We start from the raw sequence: 17433 nt of genomic DNA, 5'->3' as shown, positions 1-17433 counted from the left end.
CACTTTATGGCGCCGTTGTTGATGTTAGGGATGCTAAAGCTAAGTGGCTGCACTCAATGTTTTTGTCTGACTCGTTCGTGTGGCATATAAACGAGATGAATTTTAGGTTTTGAGGCAGTGCCACCAGATTTTGCACATAGCATATTTAGTTTAGGATCAGAGAGCAGAGGAGAGGAATACGAGAGGAGGGTGAGTGTTTTGCTAACGTATGTAAACTATTAACACTGCTTGCTAGTTGTTAGCTCAACAGCCATTGATGTGTATAATTAATTATTTTTCGGCTTTAGTCTATATTGTTGATCAGTATAATTTTTTCTATAACTGTCGTTGTTTCTAAACGACAAATGGTTTGTAAAATATCATATTGACGTTATTATCATGTTCATTCTGCATTTTAATTGTCATGGCTAATTTCACACCAAGAGACCTAAACTGCAACTGTTCTGCATGCATCGCACTCTCAAGGGTTATTATACGTTTGATAAGAAATTAGAGTTTTATGGAAGTGTTTCATTCAGTTCAGTTATGTATATTTGATATGTTATGTGATAAAACGTTATATAGATGGATAGATGGATAGATAGACACAGTCTGATAGATAGATAGATAGATGGATAGATAGACACAGTCTGATAGATAGATAGATAGATAGATAGACAGACAGACACTCAGTCAGATAGATAGATTGACTAATTGATAGATAGACATAGATAGATAGATTGACTGATTTATAGACACAGATAGATTGGTAGATAGATTGGTAGATATATAGATTGACAAATAGATAGATAGATAGATAGACACAGTCTGATAGATAGATAGATAGATAGATAGATAGACACAGATATATAGACAGACAGTCTGATAGATAGATAGATAGATAGATAGACACACAGTCAGATAGATAGATAGATAGATAGATAGACACACAGTTAGATAGATGGATAGACACACAGTCAGATAGATAGATGGATAGACACTCAGATAGATAGATAGATAGATAGATAGATAGACACACAGTGAGATAGATAGATGGATAGACACACAGTCAGATAGATAGATGGATAGACACTCAGATAGATAGATAGATAGATAGATAGATAGACACACAGTCAGATAGATAGATGGATAGACACTCAGATAGATAGATAGATAGATAGATAGATAGACACACAGTGAGATAGATAGATGGATAGACACACAGTCAGATAGATAGATGGATAGACACTCAGATAGATAGATAGATAGATAGACAGATAGATAGACAGACACAGTCTGTCTGATTGATTGATAGATAGATAGATAGACAGACAGACAGACAGACAGATAGACAGACACACACACACACACACACACACACACACACACACACACTTACCTGAACGTGACTGAAATAGCCCTCTGACTTTCCTCAGGCCCCTAATGCAGTCCGCCTCGGAGACTGTGGAGAATGCCTCCATCCTGTCAGGTGGCTCGGCACAGGACGGTCATCGGCTCTGGATCGGCAACATTGACCCCAAAATCACAGAGTGAGTGTTTGCCTGCGCAGAAACCCAGTGCTGCACTGCCTCTGAGGCGGACCCAGGTGATTGATTAGCCGAGCGTGTCTTTGTGCTGGAGAATGAGCAGACGACGACAAGCCGTGTTAAAGAGAGCCGTTCGGCCGTGGAGACCTGTTTTTCTGAGGGGCTGCCATCATTTCTCATTCACCTGGCGTGTTTACTTTGTGAACCTGTAGCGGCTGATCAAGGTGGAGAGGGGGTGGCCGGGTGACACGGAAGGGAAGCGCGAGAGAAATAGCACACGTTGCGAGAGCGCCCCTGGAAAATGTACGGCTTGCCCGGGCTGGCGTCTAGACAGGCGTTTCCTTCCCTCTCGCTCCTCTGTTTTTCTTTAAGTAACCTGCTTGAACGAAAACAGCCGTGATGCCCACAGGCTGGTGATTGGGAAGATTAATTAGTTCACATGCTGGGAGTGTTTGTAGTAGTGAGTTCCACTTCAGGGTCCTGCAGATGCTGCACACACACACACACACACACACACACACACACACACACACACACACACACACACACACACACACACAGTGGTGAAGTCCTGCTATGTGAGGTCAGCGTTCACCCAAAGGCAGTTTTTAGTTGAGGTAAGTGGATAATTGAGAGTAGTAATTGAGTTGGGAGGTAGAAAGGTACTTTAGGTATTGCACTGTAGCAGCTGTGGATGGATCATCAGAGAGATTTATGAAGAAACCGAGGAGATGAGGTAAAAGCTTTGAGGGATTCAGTGTGATGGATCAACTGGTTACAGCACAATAACAGTTTGAACTTGTTTACACCCGTTTATCAACCTTGTTTGGTGATCCAAACACATTTTTGATGGCTGATACCAATTTCTTAGAGAGAAGGGTGGCTGATATACATATTTCAACATTTGATTTAACTAACATGCATAACAATTGCTGCAATGACAATTATATTTATTTTTACATATTTACTAAATTAGATAATTAATTGAACTTTATGAATTTATGCTTTACTAACTTCTTGATTCTGTAATCCTATTATGGTTATTACTGGAAAAATATTCCTCAAATAAAGACCAGTTAATGCTAATTTTACATGCAGCACAGAGTGAAAATTAAATGAATATGAAATAGTGGCCAACTGGATATAGCACAGCATGGTTTGAAATCAAGGGCTGCATCTTCCTCCGGTGAGATTCTGAAGTGTGCGTTCGATGGACACTTTATATCCCATGAGGCCACAGGAGAGCATTTGTGAATGACAGTGAAGTGACGTAACTGACACTGGTAGGTCACATGATAATAACAACATGGCGAATGTATTACGTCCAGATTACATTCATACAACACACATTCATACTATAGAAATTACTTTTTTAATGGTTGTAAAGTAATTTCTTATTCAAAATAAGAACCTACCCAAGAGAGTATATGATTTCGGACACAGCCACTAATTTAAAGATCAGGCACTGCCTTTCTTGCCGCTGTCCGTTGTCCCATTGTTGTCTAAATAAAAGCGGCTTCAGACAAATATATGCCAAACAGAAAAACGTATCGGCCATTGCCGATAATTTCAAAATGCCAGATATCGGTCAACCACTAGAGGTCAGTTGTCAATACAGATGTAAATAAAGGAGCCAGAAAAGCATGTGATCTTTCCTAATGCATCTCAGACAATGAAGGACGCCTAGTCACCTGTCAGTCAACCAGTGCTCTAAAGTAAGAGTTTTGAAAAGAAAAGACCAGTTTGATTAAAATATTTGGAAAATCCCAAACACATACAGACTTCCACTACAGACCGATGTTATTTATATATTTGGCAGATGGTTTTATCCAGGTGTAAACAGGACCTTTGCCAACCCCATTCACATGCAGTGTTTGTTTTTGTATAGCGACTGTAGTGAGAGGACAGGCGGATCAAACTTGTGTTGCCGGCATGAGCACCACAGCTCAATATGTCAGATCTCATAGGCTAAATCTCTGTTTAAAAATGCCTGGGTAAAAATCGAAAGTACTAAAATAAACCTAAAATACTTTTTTATAAAGTTAAACAGGACCATTAAGATTTTTTTTTTTTTGCACTGCGATGATATTTTCATGCCAGTAAAGGACATTGTTCCCCTGGGGATTTTTAAATTAGCATAAATTAAGTTCAATGCAACAAATACTGCTATGATGTACTTACTATTGTATTTAAAATGTTCTTTATTATTCATATATCATTCTTTATTTGTGTTACAGTAATACAAATTTTGATTGTTTTGCTTTTATAGTAGCCTATAATTGTGCAGGAGGGGGTGCTTAGTTATAATAAGTTATGTGCCTAAAATACAAGCTTCATGTCTTAATGCAAAATATTTGTGTGAAATATGACATTTCTTGACAGTTTTTGTGAGATTTACCCAGTAGTTTTTAGTAGAACAAAAACACAATACGAACACTCCATTTGTCTCTCTTATGTTATATGTAACAAGCATTTATCATCTGTCAGCTTTCTATAAAGTAGCAAGCTAAAGTAACATTTTGGAAATTAAAACATAGGAAAAATCAGCTGAGGCTTGATGCTTAGATTCTGATGTAATTCATTTAAAAAACACTTATTTGTCACTCATTCCATCACGCCACTTTACAAACAGCCTTATTTATTTAATATGATTGATCTCAATACATCACCGCTTTGGAAAAGCCTGCGAAGTTCACATTTACAGTTCTGCAAGTAGTCACCAACAAATTTCAGTCAGACAAAAAAGAAAATCATTCTGTTCTTTCAGTGTAAACAGTCTCTTCTGAGTGCTAATCCATCTACCTTACTGACTGTTAGTTTCACCATCATCATTACATTAATCACAAGCTGCAGCTAGATGGAAAATTACAGTTTCTGGACACATTTGAGCAGTTGCTCAATTCCTCTCGTTTCTTTTCCACTGAAATGTGTTATAAATGTATGATACTGATAGTCAGTGCTTGGGCACCATGACAAGTCGCAGTGCTTAAATTGCACGAGTCTCATACTTTCCACCTGTTAAATCAGCCCTGCTCCAAATCTAGGGTGTGTCTCAATCCGCTAGGGAGCGAAGTAAACGCCCAGAGGAATCGGCCATTTCTAGACCTGTCTCTTTCTCATAATCATTCTAAAACTGGAAACTTACTTATTAGTGTCCTGATATCAAGAATTTCCGATCATAGGGAACTAGGAAGTGTTATGTGACTAGCCAATAACTGTATCTGTATTCGGAAAAATTCGGAAGTGGGCGTGGCTTTAAATGGAAGTTTCTTGAAATGTAAATTCTCTGTTCACTTCATAGTTTTCATTTAACATAAATGCCTCATAAAGCTCATAAAATATATATATATTTTTTTTAAATCATAATTATTCAAATAGTTGAAATAATCTAATTCCAAACAATAATACTAAATGTTAAATAAAAGGTAAAATCTTATTTTTTTTATTATTTTTTTTTTCAGGTGAACTTTGTGTACAGAGTAATGCCAGGATCGTCCACAACCTCAAATGATCACTGTAACTATAATCACTGGCTTCCGGTAACGTCCGGTGGAAGAGTGATCTCTGACCCGACGCATGACGTATTATCCGCTTTCTGACCGGAGGAACCTTTTCACAGTTCCTAGAACTATTGGCTAAAGTACCCGGATGTCGGCGTGTTCGCACCGCAGGAACTAGGAACGACATTAGTTCTAGGAACTCCATTTGGAGGAACTAATTTAGGTCCTACTTCAGAGTAGGGTCTAAACCAGCACTATAGGAACTACCCGTGACGTTAGTGTACGCTGATGACCGAACGCACGCGGAGCACCAGCACCCGCCATTTTTAAAACAGCTAGAATGTAAACACACAGATTATAGCCTATATATTTACTCCATAAACTAACTATACAAACATGGAAAACAGTGATATGGGTCTCTAAACCTTTATGCTGAAGAGAAAATCCAACGCAACTTTGAGGGGACCAAGCCAAACATGATTATGTTTATCTGCCCAGCTAGCAACACTGGACATCAACCACACGGCATAGGCTAATAACCTTTTTTTCATATACTGTCTACTTTCTATAACAGTTCTATCTAATAAGATATTAAACAGTACTGTTAGACAGATCGCTGACTAATAAACACAGAGAATGCGAGCATTGTTTGCTCTGGCGTTCTCAGCGCCGCCAAAATAAAGGTCCGTCGCACCGTCAAAATAAAAGTCACCGTGCTTGCGTCACTCCCTTACCCCTCCTACCAGTTCCTATGGCCACTTGGCCAGTGCGAACGCAAACAGCAAAAAGCGATTTGGGGGAGAGTAGTTATTAGAACTGTTTAGAAGTGGACAGTTCCTAGAACTAAGTTCCTGTAACTACTTGGTCGGAAAGCGGCTATTGATGAACGCGGAGGATAGAGCAAAACAAAACACCGGTCACGAATTATAAGTCTAAAATGAGAATTTCGATATAAGAGAAGAAGAGCTTGAGTTTGTTGCCCAGCCTTATTTGTTTGAAGCGCGAGAGGCGTAACGTTGCTGCCTATGGCTGGTTCAGAAACCTCTCGTATTTCATCAAAACTATCTTAATTTGTGTTCCTAAAATAAACAAAGGTCTTATGGGTTTGGAACGACATGAGGGCGAGTAATTAATGACAGAAATGTCATTTTTGGGTGAACTAGCCCTTTAAACCTGTAGTCTGAGTGACATTATGGCAGGTGCTGAAGATTGATGACCCATAATAAGGGCAGTGATGACAGCATTTCTGGGCATTTCCATCTAATGAAAACATCCGTCAACATTTACAGAGCTCCACCCCATCATGCATGCACAACCTCTCTGACACAAACATACAAACTCTTTCTTTCAGGGTTCGTTTCCCACAGTTAAGGCCTGTAGTGTGGCGGACAAATTCACACAAAGCAGTGGCTGCTGTCGTAATAACAGGCTGACACGTTGACCTGTCCATGCTCCGCTGGGGCCCATTTAGGGCCGGTGATGGATCTACCATGTGCCGCAGGTTGTTTGTGCTTTTTGGAGCTCTGCTTTGCATTGTCCATTATTACGGCAGCAAGGAACAGCAGGCCCTGTCCGATGGGACGGCCGAGGAGGAAAACGGCATTGGCCTTAGACCACACCCTCCAATCATCTGAAATAGACACGTGTCTGTTGGAATCGCTCCTTGACCTTGATATCCATGCTGTTTTCTTGATTCTGTGCTGCTATGTTTCTCAAGGTCTGCGCAGCGACACTGAAACGAGAGACGCTGCAGGTGGGTGGGCAGAGTTTCGACCACTTTGGCCCAAACAGATGACATGCTTGGCTTTTGTCATCACTTACACAAAATACTCCAAGCTCCTTAGACGGACCCCTTCTTCCTCCCCACAGCACATTTTATTGCCCTCTGGGGATGTGCATTGTGGTTTGAAAAAAATCTGCAGGTTGTCTCTTTGAGTCGGGCCACTATCAATTCTTCAATCTGCAGCAAGTCAGGAAGATCCCGTGGCCCAAGCCTGAGAGGGTGGTGGCTGGGAAAGTGCGAAATACTACTTGGAGAAAAGCTCCTGGGAGAGGAGGGGAAAACATTAATACTGAAGCCAGGACCCCCAGTTCTATCTGCGTTCATACCTTTCCAGGACTAAAAATAACCTCAACCAACTGAAACAACAAAGAAATCCCAGGCATCTCCTTGTCTCGGGTTAGGAGGCAACTCCCAGACCACTCTGGCTGTCATGCTAGAAGCTAGTAGTTCCACAAATGCTTTGTTGTTTATCCTGAGCGCGTCTTTTTGCACGTTCCTGACATTCAGTTGGGGAGCTTTCCCAGCCTTTTCTCAGCTGTAGGAAATGCTTGGATGCCTTCCTGAGTTGCATTACTGAATCTCTAGAATTTGGTTTGGGTGATGCCCGTGTGATGCCACATTCATCACCCTACGTCAAGATGAATAATTGGAGACAATGTCAGCACTAGTGACAAGATAAGTCATATTTACTAGAGTGTAAATGACAAGTAAGAGCAGCCAAGATAAAGACTTACTGAACTTGACACAAGTTCCCCCCCCCCCCCCCCTTCATGTTTCTGCACACTGGTTGCACCAGGGTTTTAAAAATCGTTAGCCTCATAGCATAATTGCCTAAGTCTTTTTTTTTTTAAATATGACTTAGGCAATTATGCTATGAGGCTAACGAAATGTATAATATATTTTAAAAAAAATGCTTTTTAAAAAAAAAAGAAGCAAAACTTAATGTTTTCTTTGAGGCTTTTCTTCTTCACCCAGATATTTTTTAGGGCATAAAGTAAAAATAATAATAATAAAAAAAACATTTTTAATGTGCTTTAGAATAAAATATTTGATCTTGACTTAAAAATTAGCATCATGTCATTGACTGTTGATATTGCGTTCTTTAAAAGTGGTTTTGCCAACATACTAAAACAAACATTGGGTGCAAATAGAGTTGTGTTCATGCAGCGTCAAGTCACATTAAATGTTAACGGTTTGGATGACGTACAGGTGAACATGCAGAAGCAAAGGTACTTGCTAACGTTCGGTCTTATGTATGGACTGCATGCTAGACTGCTCTCGAATGCTGTGGACATGGTTGTTTGAAGAAGCCTATTTATACTCTCTCTTTGTTTGAATAGCACAGGTTCAGCGTGAAGTTCTCCTGGAAAGCTGTTCATTATTCCTGTTTTACAAGCTCTTTGTACTTGTACTCATTGCTGCATCAAAAAATTGACCAGTTGCTTTTCTTCCATAGACTTTCATTTTTAGTAGAGACACCATAAAGCTTATATATTTTTTAATCTTTTATTGAAATAGGGACCATGCCTAGTCGGCTGATCCATTCTAGTATGCAACACCCACTTTTCAAAATTAAATCAATTCCCGATAGATGCACATTACTTGGTAAAACGGCACGTTTCAGAAGTAGAATGAGTTGCGAATGCCATTTCATGTTGACGTGTTTCGACACATTGAACCATGGTGATCATGTGGGCATTGTGAATTTAAATCTGGCTTGCAACATTTCAAAATGACATCCCTGTCGTCCAAATCGCTTTATTTCTTCTGTGGAACACAAAAGAAGATATTTTGAAAAATGTTTCAGATGTGTTTGTCTAAGTGAAAGTCAATGGGGTCCAAAACAAAAAAATTTCGTCAAGGAACAAAATAATTTTTTTTGGCAATAATAAGGTGCTTAAGGCGAACCGTAGTCATTTCCCATGTCTACTATTGGCTTTTACCGTACAGCAGGTTATAGAAGCTGCACTCGTTGTAATTGTTTGTCTTAAATTAAACTCTTGAGGGAATTCAGTCTTCCGCTTTTTTATATCCTCTTTGTCCCCCTGCTGTATCCTTTGTATTGTGTGAATAAAAGATTTACAGCAGCTAAAAAGGTGTAAAGAGACCTGTCATTCTGATCAAGCCTTGCATACTAAGAATTATGATTCCATGCATTATTCCCATGTGGCTTTAATAATGGTTATCAGTCATTTTTTATTCTTGGCCAGTACAATTATTTGTGCCATTTGCTAAAGGAAGCATCATGAATACAATCGCTCGTGAATCAAGTGTCCTTGATAATCTCTTCATGAGTGCCGAACCCAAATTTTATGGAGGTATTTTGCAAAAAAGCAAATAGACTCGAAAGTAAAAATACCTCCCTCTGTGTTCCTGCAGGTACCACCTAGTGAAGCTCCTGGAGAAGTTTGGCAAAGTCAAGCAGTTTGACTTCCTGTTCCATAAATCAGGTCCTCTGGAGGGCCAGCCAAGGGGATACTGCTTCGTCAACTTCCACACCAAAGAGGTTCTTCTTGTTCTTCTTTACAACATCTAAGAATTAACAACCCAAAATACCAAAGGAAGTGTCAGTTTTGATCCAGAAATGATATGCACGTTTTTAAGAGGCACCCACACAGCTGATGAGATAAAGAGTGTAATATGAGGCAGTCCCAAGGGTGTTGTTGAAGGGGAAATGTGTGTTTATAGATCTCATTCACACCCTTCATGAGAGCTTGGAAAGCTAGTGATCCATCATCAGCCATTATTGTTCCCTATCATTACGCCATGCTTCCAGCAACAGCCGAAAGTAGCAGACAAACACACAGGAAGGTTTGGGATCCAGAGACTTCGGAAGAGGACGATCTTTGAGAGAGGATTTCAAATGTAGATGGATGATCAGGAGTGAAATTATTAAGTATAGTGACATGTAATGCATGCATGATTGTGATCATCATAAAAGCATAAAATGTGTTTTCTCTCCATCACAGGAGGCTGAACGGGCTATTCAGTGTCTGAATGGAAAATTGGCACTTTCCAAGAAGTTAGTGGTGCGTTGGGCTCATGCTCAGGTAAAGGTGAGTATCGCAATTACTGTTGTACTAATTACTCATACTATAGGCTAGTGGTTTGTTAAAATCAATTTTCTAAGCCATCAGACTTTCGATTTTTGCCTGACAGATGATAAAACAGGACAAAATCCAATAGACTTATATTGAAGGAAGGCCATATCTAGAAGACAGAATATCATGGGCATTGTTCAGAATACAGATCTTTTGTTTTCTGACATTTTAATGACTGATGCTGAGAACATTCTTTAATATAATATTTGCCTAATTTGTTTGAGGTTTGTTTATTTGAGCTTGATTTTAAAAAATAAGTTGAAAATAAGATATAGATAGATAGTTATTTAGATAACTTTAGTATCTGTTTTTTTTTTTTCACAAATAAATAAATTGTTAAAAATATTCTCTTCCATTTAAAAGTTTTGGGTCGGTAAGAAGTCTCTTATGCTCACCAATATGAAGGATTAAAAATGACAGAACGAAAAATAAATAAATAAAAGTAGAAATAAATAAATAAATGCAGAAATAATAGTGAAAATAAATACATTTTGGTAATATAAATGGCTATTTCTGTATTTTTACATGTATTTATTTATTTATTTATTTATGCATTTCTATATGTATTTATTTATGTATTTATACATTTATTTATATATTTATGTATTTATATATTTATTTATTTATATATGTATTTATTTATACATTTATTTATTCCTACATTTATTTATTTCTGTATTTCCACATTTATTTATTTCTGTATTTCCACATTTCTACATTTATTTATTTCTGTATTTCCACATTTCAACATTTATTTTCCCCTGCGCATGTATGCTAATTGACCAATGGCTAAGCCACGCCCCCTCCACTCACGCGGACAAACAGTCAACATTCGGTAACAGGCGCTGTGGCAGCTGTCACAGTAGGAGACATTTCACAGGAGGCAATTTATGATTTCTTGGAGACAGAAAGATTATATATCATCTCGATGTCACCAAAAGGGCCTTAAATATGCATTGGAGGGTTATATTAATAATTTTATTGTTGAGAAGGTCGATAAGCTTCAGCTCCAGAACAAAGATTTACAGTTCACAGTGTAAACGTTATAGTTTGGTGCTATTTCTCTTCAAACGCTCGCTTTATACGCGCGTCCTATTCGCTTTGGATTCAAAATGTTCAAGCGTCGAACTAGACGCGGATACGCGCGAATTTGACGCTCTATTCGCGTTTGGTGTGAGCGCAGAATAATGAACAGGCTGCGATGTCAAGATTGCATTGCTGGAATGTGTGTGTGTGTGTGTGTGTGTCAGAGAGCGGGCGCGATCGAACAGTGGAAACATAAAAACATACTCCATTTTGTTCATACAGGACATAATTAAAACTGCAAAGTGTTTAGCCTACTTATATTTGTGTAAAACACAACATTGTGCTTTTGTCAAACTGTAAACTCTTGTCAAACTGTAACCTACAACTGTCACCCAACCAAAATCACACACACACGCTGTTTAAAAGCCAAAATGACAAGAAAAAACGAATGAAAACTGATAACCGCAATGCATTGCAATGGACGAGGAAGCAGAGAATGTCCGAGTGTATTGGGTTAGCTATGCGTACTGTGATTGGCTCATCGCGTTTGGGGGCGTGGCTTAGCCATTGGTCAATTAGCATACATGCGCAGGGAAAAATAAATGTAGAAATGTGGAAATACAGAAATAAATAAATGTAGAAATGTGGAAATACAGAAATAAATAAATGTAGAAATGTGGAAATACAGAAATAAATAAATGTAGAAATACAGAAATAAATAAATGTATAAATAAATACATATATAAATACATAAATATATAAATAAATGTATAAATACATAAATAAATACATATAGAAATGCATAAATAAATAAATAAATACATGTAAAAATACAGAAATAGCCATTTATATTACCAAAATGTATTTATTTTCACTATTATTTCTGCATTTATTTATTTATTTCTACTTTTATTTATTTATTTATTTATTTATTTTTCGTTCTGTCATTTTTAGTCCTTCATACACCAAGGCTGCATTTATTTGATAAAATACAGTAAAAATGACAATTTAAAACAACTGCTTTTTATTTTTATTTTTATTTTATTCCTGTGATGGTAAAGCTGAATTTTCAGCATAATTACTCCAGTCTTCAGTGTCCCATGATCCTTCAGAAATCATTCTAAAATGCTGATTTGATGCACAAAAACATTTTACATTATTATAAATGTTGAAAAAAAAAAATCATTTTAAAATATTGTATTTTACTGCAGAAGACCTACATTACCATGATGCTGTACAGAAAATTACACCAGTTAGTGAGTTTAAAACAGCAATATGTGCCAAAAGAGCTCTTTAGCTCCGCCCACTTCCATGAATATGTAATGTAATCGATTCGATCTCTTTAAGCTCTCAAAATACTTAAATATTTGTATATATATATGCATATTTTGCATTAAACTTAAAAAATAAACATTTGTACATGAGAAGTTTTATTTTTAATTCGATTATGCTGTTTGCAATGCTTCATGGGATTGTAGTTCTTTCCCTCACTAAAGCCGTTAAGTAGTCTTTTGAAAACTTTTTTACTTCAAATCAGAGTTTGTAATGTTGTGATTCACCTCGTAGCTGATATGTCTTGGTTCATGGCATAACTCTTTACAAAGACTTTTTTTTAATCCCTATGGGAAAAATTTATGAAAAAAATACTTCCGGAACCGACACGGCTGACAAAGGGGGCGGGAACTGTTGAACCCGATTGAACTTCGACAGTTGATGATGACGTATGAGAACACAAGACACAAGATTGCTCAAGAACGCATGTTCAGAAATAGCCTAAAATTATCTTTAGTCACTTTTGATCAATTTAATGTGTCCTTGCTGAACAAAAGTGTTAATTACTTAGGGACTTTTGAAGTGTAGTGTATGAATAAAAAAGATGACTAACAGTACTCAGTACTGGAATCTTATTTTTTTTAAATAAATACCTTCCCACCAGTCATTTCTCATTTCGTGGGTCTGTAGTCCTTGCTTAACTGTGGTACTCACTGTGACAGCGGCAGCAACCATTGCTTAGGCCAACGTTTCTCAGTTTTTTGTGTTTAAGTTTTAATTCTGCACTCATGAAAAGCAGAATTAATGGCACATCTTCCATTGCTAGGGTGCAGTTTGAGCAGTCAGTCTAGAAAAGTGTGAACTTTTGGTGGCCAGGATTAGGGGGGTTAGGGTTAACCTAACCCTAACACTCACATTTTTTCATCAGAAAGCGTAAATTTCTAGTCTGTACTGTAACTTCAGTCGGCCCTTGACATCCATTTATGCTTCTATAGTTGTTTTATGGAATATCTGGATGCTGCTACTTCAAAACAGTCCATAAAGACCATGCATCACACCTATAGTTAAGCTATAGAGAGGGGCTCCACAGGCTTCCCTGCTGCTTAACAATAGGCAGCTGCCGCTGGGAGTGAGGAAATCCTGTATGGTTGAGAATCCCGCCCCTCTGGCCCTCCCCGTCTGAGGGGAAAGGGACACCAGCCCGGGGTCAAGGTCAACAGTGCAGGGTTGTTGACAACAAGTAGCAGCAGGCAGCTCTGGTTCCAGGTCCTCCTGACCACCTCCACCCAACACTGTCCGATCTCTCCGACTGCAGGACCTGTGTGGGTCTCGGGGGCTTCTTCAGCGCTGTGTTTGAATCAGCTCTGCGCTTTGAAGCCCCTGGTTCACTGGAGCGGTCTGATAATGTGGTGTATATATGGTTTGCAGTTGTTTGGGTGGAGTGTAGCGATCTAAAGGAAAATAAACAAAAGGAAAATTTGTAACAATGTAATGTATAGGATCAGAAACAGACTGTTAGAACATTGCTTCATGGTGTTCGGTATTTGAAAGATGTGATTTTACAAGAGAAGAAATCCAAGTTTACTTTGATACATGTTCCATTATTCATTATTATTTTATTACATTATTTTACACAAGATTTTTCTGCTGAAGTAACAAAGGCTGTGCCAGCAATTTTTTTATTTTTTTAGAAGAAACTATGCTTACCTGTGCAACCTTTTTGTGTACAGTCACGAATGGGAGGAGGACATGGATTATTATTTTTTTCACACACAAAAGAAAAAAATATTATAATTGGTATTTTTGCCCTGCTAACAAAGTTCATGCAAGTTCATCCTTTTTTTAACAAAAAAATTTAAACCTTAAAGAACATATGCAGTTTCCAGTGTTTTGTTGTCAATAAAAATGTTTTGTTGTTTAAAAAAAGAAAATTGGTATTCCTGCTTTCAAAGAGGGGTGATATTGATATATTTGGTCCCTAGATGTGGTCATTCAATGAAAGTCCATGTTTTTTTTCCACCTGTTTTATCGTCCACCGGGTCTGATTGCTTTGAAAAGTAATAGCACCGCTCAAAATGAACATTTTAAACTATCATTCATGCATGTACAGTAGTTACGTGCCAAGGTTCACTTTGGGTCAGCGAGCACTTCTAATAATATCAACATGAAGAATAAGATCCAAACAAATTGATCCCAACAGATCAAATTCCCATCCTTAAAAGAAATAAAAAGTCCCAGCCCACACCATTTGCCAGTTAATAATCAGGTTAACTTAATAAATGCATCACATTTTGGAAGTTAAAGGCATTGCAAAAGCAATTTCACATTGTCCTTTATTGTGCTTTAATACAATGTGGAATCCAAAGATGTATTTTTTTGTCCGTTTCTTTCAATAACTTCTAAATATGTGTCATCATCTCCAATTTGAAAACATTTTCTAATCACTCTTTGTTTTTATTCCCCACAGATTCCCATGAGCTGCTATCATCCTCATGATCGCAAGGGTGGTTGGAGGGACATTTTTGAGTGGAATGAATGTTTATGACGTTGCGTAGCCCAACTTTTCCCACACTATTCCAAGAGAGCAAATGACTAATAAGCAGCCGGCTCTCTTTCTCTGCTCTCAAATGCGACCAAATGTGTTTAAATTAAACAACCCTCAGTGCATTTTGTCTCGGTGTCTCGTTTACAAACTGTCTTATATCCATCTTGGTGTGTGTTTGTTGGCTTTCAGAAGTTTGAACCCTTCCGAGGAGACAAAAATGTGCCGGCCAGTTTAGATCCTTCATCCAGTGAAGCAGAGGAGATGCCAACCACACTGAGGTTTGGGACATTACCTCTCAGCTTCATTTTCCCTCTTTTTCCTTCAGATTCCCTCCTGTTCTTGTTTTCGTTCTCATCTACTCTTTCCAAATAGCCTCAAATTGACTTAATAAGTGACCCATTTGGACTGGATAAGAAGGTTTCCTTTTCTATTTCCTCTGCTGTTTAAAGTGTTAATGCAAAGATTCGTGCCATTGAAGCCAAGCTGCAGATGATGGAAGAAAACCCGGATGACTATTCCGGACCCTCTGCGTACATCTACAACAAGCCCCCCGATAACAGAGACAAGAGGTCCCAGCCCTACCGCAAGCAGTTTCGCAAATTCAGGAGATGACCTCTCCAACAACTGGCCAAGTGTCTCTTCACCCAACACGAACAGACTGAGAGACGTGCGCAGATGAGCCGTTCTTGTGTCTTGGCCAGCGTGAGACTGTGATGTGTCATGAGAAGAGCGAGTCCAACACCTTTGATTTGTAGTGCTGTTCTGATTCTCGGCCAGCGGAGGAGTATTTTTACTGAAAGACCGGCTGATATTTGCAGAATCTAACTAGTGAATTTAATTTTTTGGATATTGATATTACCCAACTAATTTCAGTTCTCCTGGGTTTAAAGGGATTTATCAGTCAAAAGATCAAAATGTTGTCATCATTTACTCATTTATACTCGCTCTCATATCGGTTCAAACCTGTAAGGATTTTTTTGATAAATGACTGATATTTTTTTTTTTTTTTTAATGAAAGTTAATGGGGTCCAATGTTATTTGAACCCAAATATTCTTCAAAATATATTATTTTGTTGTACAGGTTTGAAACATTGTGAGGGTGAATAAATCATGACAACTTTAATTTTTGGCTGAATTATCCCTTTAAGAGTTTTTGCACCTTTTCAATTTACATCCCCTCCTTGATATTCTTCCAGAATATAGTGTTTTTTTTTTTTATCCACATGTAAACTGCCCCATGTGCTGCTTGCGAAAGTTGTTGTGTGTTGTGAGTCTTAGGATCCAAAATCTACATACAAATCAGACTGCACCATTCTTTGTTACCCTGTTGGAGTCTTATATCAAGGAAGCACAATATTCTGCATTGTTTATTTAACTATTAATATCTTGCCTTTTTAAGTCTAAAGAGATAAGGGCTTTTATCACATGATCTAGAGTGGGGCATCACAACAGGACAGTTTGGTTCCAGTGTAAATATCCAGGTATTTTGATAGATTTCGCTTCTGTTGTGTTCAAAAATAAATGAAATGGTCCTTGAGAAGTCCAAACTGGATTCTTGTGCTTTCACTTTAAGTGGACATGTGTGCATATTTAAATCACAGTAAGATCTGCTGTGTTGCTTTTGCGTTGATTTGAGCTGTCTAATGATCGATAATATAGTGGATTACTGTTTTCTTAATAAGTTTATTAAACTGCGACCGTTTTCAATTACGAACAAGCTTAGTGAGTAACTAGGCTACGGTAGTTATTTTTTTGCCATAAGCAGGATTCAATTAATTAAATATCTATTTAACCCTAAAATATTTTGTTTTCTAAATTAAAACCGGGTTTGAATTCGAATTAACATGCGTTATTATCGGTCTTTGCGAATTTAACCCAATCATAGAGACCTTTTATTCTGCTTTTTGTTTTATTTGTTTATCATTTATTATTAATTTACTGTGTTCATTTATTTTTCGACACTATCATTTTCCCTGTGTGATATAAAATAAATAGGTCACATCGACTAACGAGCCAAGTTTCCGCCGTGTAATCTGTCGATTAATATGATGTTAAAGGGCGCGAGGTCACGTCAATATTATTCCTCTTTTATTCGAATTCATTTCCAAACCAAGAACAGTTCAAATACAAATGAAAGAGAGTAATAGTTGGGTTATGCATTGAACCTGAACGCTTTCTTTTACAATCTCTTACATGCAACCGTTCATTTTAACAATAGGCTGCATACCTGAATATATCAACACGATCTATTTCTAATGCAACTGTTGCAGAGAGAAAAGCTCTACGCCGCTCTATCTGAACATCTGATGGTTATGTATTTTCCTCTCTTTTTCTCCCCACATAATAATAGCATGTCTGTTTCAGGCTGGGTAAAGGTTTCTTTTATTTATTTATTTTTATCTCGCATTAAACCAATTCAAGGACAGATGCCATTGAATGCAATGTTTGAGATCGAGTCTTTTTACAAAATAGATTTTGTAAAGTTTGTTTTTTAAATATGCTTAACGATTCATTAACACTTTTGTTGCAATATAGAAAAGACAGATTACGACACCCTGTTGCTTGAGTGGACTTCTATACACAAAATATAAATAATCAAAATGATACGTTTGGACATTGCATTGCATTACGCGAATAGATGAACGGCATCAGAAAAAAAAATCTCTTTTTTTTCTTCTTT

At 37.7% G+C, this 17433-nt stretch overlaps 1 protein-coding gene across 1 annotated transcript; it reads left to right on the top strand.

Annotated features, from left to right (window-relative positions):
* Position 1: 1 nt before the first annotated feature.
* On the top strand, positions 2 to 16300 carry rbm18 (RNA binding motif protein 18). Its single transcript, XM_084104609.1, has 6 exons — positions 2 to 189; positions 1416 to 1529; positions 9189 to 9315; positions 9779 to 9859; positions 14943 to 15031; positions 15203 to 16300. The coding sequence occupies exons 2-6, from the start codon at positions 1423 to 1425 to the stop codon at positions 15363 to 15365; spliced, it is 567 nt and encodes a 188-aa protein (XP_083960735.1). The 5' UTR covers positions 2 to 189; positions 1416 to 1422; the 3' UTR covers positions 15366 to 16300.
* Positions 16301 to 17433: the final 1133 nt, after the last annotated feature.

Source organism: Abramis brama (assembly GCF_963993115.1).
Source record: "Abramis brama genome assembly, chromosome: 25".
NCBI classification, from domain to species: Eukaryota; Metazoa; Chordata; class Actinopteri; order Cypriniformes; family Leuciscidae; genus Abramis; species Abramis brama.
Note: the sequence above shows the minus strand (reverse complement) of the source record. Positions and strands in the feature narration are given on the sequence as shown.